Source organism: Staurois parvus, unplaced genomic scaffold (genome assembly GCF_062004578.1).
Source record: "Staurois parvus isolate SC_StPar_1 unplaced genomic scaffold, SC_StPar_1.0 ptg000299l, whole genome shotgun sequence".
NCBI lineage: Eukaryota > Metazoa > Chordata > Amphibia > Anura > Ranidae > Staurois > Staurois parvus.
In genome coordinates this window covers 327,556-337,777 of record NW_028318095.1, presented here as the reverse complement: position 1 = coordinate 337,777, position 10,222 = coordinate 327,556, and the positions used below count along the sequence as shown (strand labels likewise).

Here is a 10,222-nt window from a genome sequence, read left to right as displayed (position 1 = left end):
TGTCTGTGGTCTCTGGTCATCTCCTACACCATGTCTGCGGTCTCTGGTCATCTCCTACACCATGTCTGCGGTCTCTGAACATCTCCTACACGCCTGCGGTCTCTGGTCATCTCCTACACCATGTCTGCACTATCTGGTCATCTCCTACACCATGTCTGCGGTCTCTGGTCATCTCCTACACCATGTCTGCAGTCTCTGATCATCTCCTACACCATGTCTGCAGTATCTGACAGATTTCTGTTCACTGAACATTATGTGTGGCCCTTTGGTGATGTCAGGGACCACACATTAGGCTCCATACATCAGGAAAACTGACCCTCAGGTGTCCAAGTGCTGATTTTGAGAGAATCCGGCACAGTGAGGGGGGAGGGGGAACGGTGACATCACTGATCGGGGCTGGTTGGTGGGCACACAGCAGAGAGCTTAGTCACATCCATGGTTTGCTCTGATGCCCGGCTTCTCCTGGACCCACCAGCCGACAAGGTGAGTACTGCCATATGATGGGTGAATGCCTGCAAGCAGACTAACACCCAGGGCCCTGGGCAGGGTAGGGGCCCCACATGTTCCTGAAGAATGTCCCCAATAGACTACACTGCACATCATCCAAGGACATAGTAGAGCAGCTGGGAGGGAGTCAAAGAGTTAATCCTGTGCAGCCTGCAATCACCGCCCCTCCCATACTTCTATCTCAGGCTCCGCTGTCTTCCCAGCTCCGCCCACATACGTCATTACCCCCACCTACAGCGGCGTGGCCAGTGTCTCCAATGTCACCTCTTTAGGAAGGCCATTGGCTGTCAGTCCGTGCCTGTGCACATGGTTGGCTGGCTGTCATTAGCGCAGTCCGTGATTGGCCGCCAGTTTGTTATTGTAGTGTAGAGAGAGCCGCTCTCAGCCTGTGAATGAATAAATCCGGAAGAGGGGTGCGGAGACAGTAGAGGGCGCTGTGCAGGAGAGCTGTGTGCAGTGTGAGTGCTCGGAGATGTAGATCTGTGTGGTGTCACGACTTGGGGATGGTGTCACCGAACACTGGATCTCCTCTGTACTCATACTACAATGCTGAGAGCGTTCATTGGGAACAGTGCTGCCTACCAGAGGATCACCACCAGTGGGAAGGTAATGTAACCAGGAGGATCTCTGATCATTACAATGTAACAAGTTGTGTGACTCTGTCCTGTGATCCCTCCACCTGTCATTGTCCCGGAGGGACACACCCACTGCATGGGGGGCACACAGGGGGCCCTGATATCAACATGTAAAACAAATATTTTACTGACACAGGACAATACTATCATCTGTATACAGCAAACCTCACTGCATACAGAATATACTAATGACAGAATCTTACATGTCTACAGAGGGAAAGGACAGCGTTCTATTCCCTAATATATTATGTGGTTGATGGATAGTACAGTATATGTCTGTACAGCAATTTATATTATATTTGTTAATGTATAGTCCCAAGGGTAGCCACCACACTCTATGGGTTCTTACACACATACTGGTCAGAGATACAAGAGATGGTCAGAGATCACATACGTGATACAAGAGATGGTCAGAGATCACATACGTGATACAAGAGATGGTCAGAGATCACATACGTGATACAAGAGATGGTCAGAGATCACATACGTGATACAAGAGATGGTCAGAGATCACATACGTGATACAAGAGATGGTCAGAGATCACATACATGATACAAGAGATGGTCAGAGATCACATACATGATATAAGAGATGGTCAGAAATCACATACATGATACAAGAGATGGTCAGAGACTGCAGACACGATACAAGAGATGGTCAGAGACTGCAGACACGATACAAGAGATGGTCAGAGACTGCAGACACGATACAAGAGATGGTCAGAGACTGCAGACACGATACAAGAGATGGTCAGAGACTGCAGACACGATACAAGAGATGGTCAGAGACTGCAGACACGATACAAGAGATGGTCAGAGACTGCAGACACGATACAAGAGATGGTCAGAGACTGCAGACGTGATACAAGAGATGGTTAGAGACTGCAGACACGATACAAGAGATGGTTAGAGACTGCAGACACGATACAAGAGATGGTCAGAGACTGCAGACGTGATACAAGAGATGGTCAGAGACTGCAGACGCTATACAAGAGATGGTCAGAGACTGCAGACGCTATACAAGAGATGGTCAGAGACTGCAGATGCGATACAAGAGATGGTCAGAGACTGCAGATGCGATACAAGAGATGGTCAGAGACTGCAGATGCGATACAAGAGATGGTCAGAGACTGCAGATGCGATACAAGAGATGGTCAGAGACTGCAGACATGATACAAGAGATGGTCAGAGACTGCAGATGCTATACAAGAGATGGTCAGAGACTGCAGACATGATACAAGAGATGGTCAGAGACTGCAGATGCGATACAAGAGATGGTCAGAGACTGCAGATGCTATACAAGAGATGGTCAGAGACTGCAGACATGATACAAGAGATGGTCAGAGACTGCAGACGTGATACAAGAGATGGTCAGAGACTGCAGACGTGATACAAGAGATGGTCAGAGACTGAAGACATGCTGCAGGAGACTGACAGAGTCTGACTATGTTATAGATAGTGTTGGAGACTGGGGACATGCTTCAGGAGACAGTCATGGACTGGAGCCATACTACATGAAGTTGCTAGAAATCACTACAATCACGCTGAGAGGTGGAACCAGCTGTCAATGAGGTAGCTGAGTAGATACCGACAATATTGTCAGGAACCTTCCAGAGCCTGGCAATAACCCACTATAAGCTGACTCTGGGTGAACAGGAGAGCAAACGTAAGTGCACAAGATAAGTCTGGCCAAAGAAAACTTTGGCCATACTTCTCTTTTTAATATACTTACCTTTTTCTGATGTCTTCGGCTGATCACATAGCACTTTAGGTTCTCTTCCTCTCACAATCTCCTCCAGTTGAAGGCAGTTCTTGTAGATGCAGAGACATGATGAAGTCAGTGCTGCTCTCTGCATCAATGCTCTTTGAATGAAGAGTGCAGAGGTGATGCCCCCCCTGTGGGCAGAGCCACAATGCCCTGTATTCTTCGTATGTTATTAGTCCTCTGGGTTGCACAACTCTTGGGGGGTTATTTTACTAAAACTGAATGGTGCGAAATCTGGTGCAGCTGTGCATAGAAACCAATCAGCTTTCAGGTTTTATTGTCCAAGCTTCACTGACCAAGTTGAAAGCTGACTGGCTGCCCTGCACAGCTGCACCAGATTCTCAGTGTTCAGGTTTTAGTAAATCTACTCCTGGGTGTCACTCAACCTGGAAGTCTGAGGACATTCTGTGAAGACAAAGAAATACTGTGGGGGTCAGCCCCAGTATTGCTGTCTGAGCTGCTTTTTATTTTAATTACTGCCTGGGGGGAGAGTCATTTTAATATTTAAAAAATGCCCAGATTTTGGCTTTCATTTCCACTATTCACATAACAATCTCCTGCAGTGAGCATGCACACAGTGCATGAGATTGTAGTTGTAGAGTCGTCTGGTAAAAGGCGTTCCTGTGTAATTGTGTCCCAAGTGTCTTATTTTATGCAAGGAAGAGTAACTACAAGTATTGTACTGACATCGGTTTCAAATGATTCTGTCTTCCAAGTTTCTATCTGATTTCACAACAATGACTCAGTGCAGTGTGACACCATGTGCTTGTCTGAGTTCTCAACCAATGGAGTTCTGTATTTGTTTACATTATATAATATACCGATCTTTACAGTATACAATGTATACTATACACATCCAATCACATTTGGTGGTGTTTAGAGATGTTCTCACCAAATTCTTTAGAAGCAAAGTACTATGTTTGTTGTGATCCGTGGTTGTTATAAATATAAAACATTATTATTTACATATCTAATTCCCATGACCTACCTCAAGGGAGTCACTTTACAAGTCTCCGGTGACACCTTCTAGTATCCATTGACTTGTGACATCTGCTGCCCCATCCACTGCAATGTGTTAATAATACAAGCTTCATTAACCAAAGCTGGCTTTCTGATTTCTGGAGAGATACAGTGGGGGCAGTTACAGTATATGTGATCCCCCACCTTGTTAAAAAACCCATTCAGTTTAAGCCCCCCCCCGTCACATCAAAGCTGATTTTGAAATTGTGCGACTTACTGTGAAGTTGCACAGTTTCAAAATCAGGTGACCTGCCGATTTCATTGCGATTTGCAAAACATCTGACACAGATGTCTATGCAAATCGCAACAAAAGTAGTGCATGCAGTACTTTAGAAATCTATGTGGCTCAGACCAAGTCAGAACTGCACCGATATGACTGCTCTAATAGCAGATAATAGGGTGCGACTTGGCATACAATTTGCAAATCACATTGCATGCAAATCGCATGCCAAGTCGCACCCAATGTGACCGGGGTGTAAAACAGAAATGATAGTCAAAACATTTGTGTGTGTGTATATGTATGTACAGTGGGGCAAAAAAGTATTTAGTCAGCCACCAATTGTGCAAGTCCTCCCATTTAAAAAGATGAGAGAGGCCTGTAAGTGGCATCATAGGTAGACCTCAACTATGAGAGACAAAATGAGAAACAAAATCCAGACAATCACATTGGCTGATTTGGAAAGAATTTATTTGCAAATTATGGTGGAAAATAAGTATTTGGTCACCTACAAACAAGCAAGATTTCTGGCTCTCACAGACCTGTACCTTCTTCTTTAAAAGGCTCCTCTGTCCTGCACTCATTACCTGTATCAATGGCACCTGTTTGAACTTGTTATCAGTATAAAAGACACCTGTCCACAACCTCAAACAGTCACACTCCAAACTCCACTATGGTGAAGATCCAAGAGCTGTCGAAGGACACCAGAAACAAAATTGTAGACCTGCACCAGGCTGGGAAGACTGAATCTGCAATAGGGAAGCAGCTTGGTGTGAACAAATCAACTGTGGGAGCAATAATTAGAAAATGGAAGACATACAAGACCACTGATAATCTCCCTCGATCTGGGGCTCCACGCAAGATCTCACCCCATGGGGTCAAAATGATCACAAGAACGGTGAGCAAAAATCCCAGGACCACACGGGGGGACCTAGTGAATGACCTGCAGAGAGCAAAGGCTACCATCAGTAACACACTACGCCGCCAGGGACTCAGATCCTGCAGGGCCAGACGTGTCCCCCTGCTTAAGCCAGTACATGTCCGGGCCCGTCTGAAGTTTGCTAGAGAGCATTTGGATGATCCAGAAGAGGATTGGGAGAATGTCATATGGTCAGATGAAACCAAAATAGAACTGTTTGGTAGAAACACAACTCGTTGTGTTTGGAGGAGAGAGAATGCTGAGTTGCATCCAAAGAACACCATACCTACTGTGAAGCATGGGGGTGGCACATCATGCTTTAGGGCTGTTTCTCCGCAAAGGGACCAGGACGTCTGATCCATGTACAGGACAGAATGAATGGGGCCATGTATCGTGAAATTTTGAGTGCAAACCTCCTTCCATCAGCAAGGGCATTGAAGATGAATCGTGGCTGGGTCTTCCAACATGACAATGATCCCAAACATACCACCCGGGCAATGAAGGAGTGGCTTCGTAAGAAGCATTTCAAGGTCCTGGAGTAGCCAGTCTCCAGATCTCAACCCCATAAAAAAACCTTTGGAGGGAGTTTAAAGTCCGTGTTGCCCAGCGACAGCCCCAAAACATCACTGCTCTAGAGGAGATCTGCATGGAGGAATGGGCCAACATACCAGCAACAGTGTGTGCCAACCTTGTGAAGACTTTCAGGAAACGTTTGACCTCTGTCATTGCCAACAAAGGATATATAACAAAGTATTGAGATGAACTTTTGATATTGACCAAATACTTTTTTTCCACCATAATTTGCAAATAAATTCTTTCCAAATTAGCCAATGTGATTGTCTGGATTTTTTTTCTAATTTTGTCTCTCATAGTTGAGGTCTACCTATGATGCCAATTACAGGCCTCTCTCATCTTTTTAAGTGGGAGAACTTGCACAATTGGTGACTGACTAAATACTTTTTTGCCCCACTGTATGTATACATTGCTCAAAAAAAAGGAACACTTTGAAAACGCATCAGATTTCAATGGGAAAAATATCATGCTGGATATCTATACGGATATGGACTGGGTAATGTGTTAGGAACATAACGATTCACCGTCTGAGGTGCAACCTGGCGGCATTGGAGGGGTCGAAACATGATATCCCAGAGGTGTACTATTGGATTTAGGTCAGGTGAGGTTGGGGGCCATTCAATGGTATCAATTCCTTCATCCTCCAGGAACTGCCTGCATACTCTTGCCACATTGTCGTGTACCAGGAGGAACCCAGGACCTACTGCACCAGTGTAGGGTCTGATAATGGATCCAAGGATTTCATCCTGATACCTAATGGCAGTCAGAGTGCCATTGTCTAGCCTGTAGAGGTCTGTGCGTCCCTCCATGGATATGCCTCCTCAGACCATCACTGACCCTCCACCAAATTGGTCATGCTGAACTATGTTACAGGCAGTCTAATGTTCTCCACGGCTTCTCCAGACCCTTTCATGTCTGTCACATGTGCTCAGGGTGAACCTGCTCTCATCTGTGAAAAGAACAGGGCACCAGTGGTGGACCTGCCAATTCTGGTGTTCAAAGGCAAATGCCAATTGAGCTCTGTGGTGCTGGGCAGTAAGCACAGGGCCCACTAGAGGACGTTGGGCCCTCAGGCCACCCTCATGAAGTCTGTTTCTGATTGTTTGGTCAGAGACATTCACACCAGTGGCCTGTTGGAGGTCATTTTGTAGGACTCTAGCAGTGCTAATCCTATTCTCCTTGTACAAAGGAGCAGATACCAGTCCTGTTGATGAGTTAAGGACCTTCTACGGCTCTGTCCAGCTCTCCTAGAGTAACTGCCTGTCTCCTGAAATCTCCTCCATGCTCTTGAGACCTTCTGGCAATGACACATATTGATGTACCATCTTGGAGGAGTTGGACTGCCTGCATGTGTCCTAGGCACATTGAACAGGAAAACCAGAATCAGGCCCATGGCTGCTGTACACAGAAGTTCTGTATCTTTCTCCTTGATCTGGGGAGCAGTGTAGCTGTTCCACTGGGGCAGCAGGTTTCAACCCACTCCCTCCCAGGCTCCGGTGGTTCTTGCCCAGCTCTTATAATGAGGATCCCTGGGATCATAGATACAGCGGTGGCCACGAATGAGAGCAATGAATGTCTCTGCTCCAAAAGCAGACTCTCCTCCATTGTAATGACAAGATGTGTGTTTAGAAGGTGTGGAGTGATGCTAGAAAAGAGGAGATGCTGTATGAGCTGAAACGCTTGAAAAAACACTCAAATACGCTAATTTCTTGCTGTTCAGGCATTTTCCATTCAAGTGTATGGGGACAAAAACACTCAAATCTGCTTGAAAAGTAGCACGTTTTTTAAGTGACAGGCTTTTTGCTACAGTCAACAAAACACTTGGATGTGAACAGAGCCATTAAAATGAATGGGATTTTCCTTGTTGAGCATTTCTAAGCATCATGAATGGGGCCTTCAAACGCAGCAGCAAAAGTTGCAAATTGCATGGCAAGTCACACCTTATTGTCCTCAATTAAAGCAATCATATCAGTCCGATTCCAACCTAGTCGGAGCTGCACCAATTTCCAAAGTAGCGCATGCATAGATATCTGTATCTTGCAAGTCGCACCTCAAGTCAGAATGACGTCTCCATCTACACCTCCTCCCTTGGCCAACTGATACACTCCTATGGCTTCAACTACCACCTCTATGCCGATGACACGCAAATCTACCTCTTTACCCCTCGCCTCACCCCCTCAGTCTCTGCCCGAATCACCTGCCTACTGAACGACATCAGACTGGATGTCACTCCACTTCCTCAAATTAAACCTTTCCAAAACTGAGCTCTTAGTTTTCCCCCCAGCCCGTGCCCCCCCCCCCAACCCAACCTCTCCATCACGACCAATAACACCACCATCACCATCAGTCCCAGCCCGCAAGCCAAAGTTCTAGGTGTCACTCTAGACTCCAATCTGTCCTTCCAGCCCCATGTCCAATTGCTGGAAAACTCTTGCAGGCTCCACCTCCGCAACATCTCCAGAATACGTTCGTTCCTAACCCCAGACACTACTAAACAACTCATACACTCCCTTATTATCTCACGATTCGACTACTGCAACTCCCTCCTCACCGGCCAACCTCATCACAGACTATCCCCACTTCAGTCTATCCTGAACTCAGCAGCCAGATTTCTCCACCTTACCAACCGCTCCGTATTTGCCACCCCCCTCTGTCATTCCCTCCACTGGCTTCCGATTGCCCAACGCATTAAATTCAAATTACTAACATTGACGTACAAGCTGTCCATAATACTGCTCCAAACTACATCAGCGACCTGATATCCAAATACCACCCAACACGTACTCTTTGCTCCTCACAGGACCTCCTACTCTCTAGTTCCCTGGTCTCCTCCTCCCATGCCCGACTCCAGGACTTCTCCAGGTCTTCCCCCATCCTCTGGAACTCACTACCCCAATTCATCAGACTGTCACCTACTCTCCTCACATTTAGGCGCACCCTGAAAACCCATCTCTTCAGGGAAGCCTACCCCACCCTCACCTAACTGCCGATCTCCTCCACTCCTCCTACCACTCCATCCCCCACAGCCATTTCCTCCTGTACCACTATCCCCTCCCTCCTAGATTGTAAGCTCCAAGGAGCAGGGCCCTCGAACCCCTTGTGTATTGTATGGTTACTGTATTGTCTCATGTACTGTCTCCCACTATAATGTTCAGCCCTGAGCAAACTTTTTGGTGCTATATAAATACTGTATAATAATAATCTGACTTTGAAATCATACGACTTCACTGGAAGTTGCATGACTTCCAAGTCGGATCAGTGTGACCAGGGTGTAAAATACAGGGGCATCAAATGGCTACTACAATATTATAATAATAATAATACCATAAAAATAACTGACAATAACTTGTGCCCCAGTCATTGGGTCAAAACTACAGTCAATTGAAATAATGAAAATAATGTTCCTTACGTTGGGGGTCAGTGAAAATAGCCTGACAGAGGTCTGAGGAACATCCCTACAGCTGAATAGATTTAGATCTACCCCGAACTATATAGTACAAGAGTCTGCCTGATTTGGATACACAGTGATTGAGCAGGGGTGGGCAACTGTAGCCCTCCAGCTGTTGTAGAACTACAAGTCCCATGAGGCATTGCAAAAATGACAGTTACAAGCATGACTCCCAAAGGCAGAGGCATGATGGGACTTGTAGTTCACCAACAGCTAGAGGGCCACAGTTGCCCACCCCTGGATTAGGGAATTGCTTGTATTACATAGTTTTGATAAATCCAAAGTTGATTGTACAAAGATTTTATGGGCATATTGTAATATGTATGATGAGCCTGCCCCCCACCACCACCATTTTTCACTTTTCTTTTTCCTTTGAGCCTAAGTTATCAAGCTACCATAAAGCAGGCTAAAGTGACCTCCCAGTGAGTATAATCGCGTGATAATATTGCTTTAGCATGCGGTAAGTTTTGCCACAGCCTGTTTTTTTTTAAACTGTCTGCACTGTCTTCAAAGGTGTAACTTTTTGTGTTCTGGGTCCTGCATTTTTATACCCCCTGTTCCATGTTACTACTTCCTCTTTAGTCATACTTAAAGTGATACTAAACCCACAGTGCAGTAAAGCATGCTTGTTATACTCACTGTGGAACATAAGGGGTTAATCCTCTGCATTGTGTAAAAAGGCTATTTGATCCTGTCTTGTCTGATCCTCCCCTTCTTCTACTGTCCCCAATACATCTGCCGATAGTACAGAGCTCTAGGAGTCACTCTGCACATGCTCAGTTTAATGTGTATGGCTGGAGAGTTTTTCTTTCTTTGGGAGGGTGCATGTGGTCAGCACGGGGCTAATCAGCGCTGTCCAGACAGAGGGTCAGGAGTCCTACAGCCTCAAAGAACAATCAGGGGAGAATGAAAAGTCCTCCTACAAGCTTTGACCAGTGCTCTGCTGGACACTGATAGAAGTCACAAGACTGCTATACACTGCTGATGAGAAAAGGTATTTAGCTGTTTTGGTGCCTGTTTCAGTAAACATCTGGTTTTCAACAGTATTTGCACATCTGAAAGGTTTAAGCTGTTGTTTAGAAAATCTAATGCCACACTGGGTGGGCATGCAGGATGTCAATGGCCATTTGAGGGAATT

General features: G+C 45.9%; 1 protein-coding gene across 2 annotated transcripts in view; it reads left to right on the top strand.

Annotated features, from left to right (window-relative positions):
- The first annotated feature begins 401 nt into the window (after window positions 1-401).
- Window positions 402-10,222, top strand: part of LOC149457866 (ATP-binding cassette sub-family C member 1-like) — a 91,845-nt gene continuing 82,024 nt past the window's right edge. The window contains exon 1 of one of the 2 annotated variants that reach the window (XM_089682893.1): window positions 402-483. In XM_089682893.1, the coding sequence (XP_089539019.1) occupies window positions 436-483 (48 nt within the window). In that variant the 5' untranslated portion in view covers window positions 402-435. Of the gene's footprint in view, window positions 484-932; window positions 1,114-10,222 lie in introns of those variants that run through there. The other variant, XM_089682891.1, reaches the window with a different exon arrangement.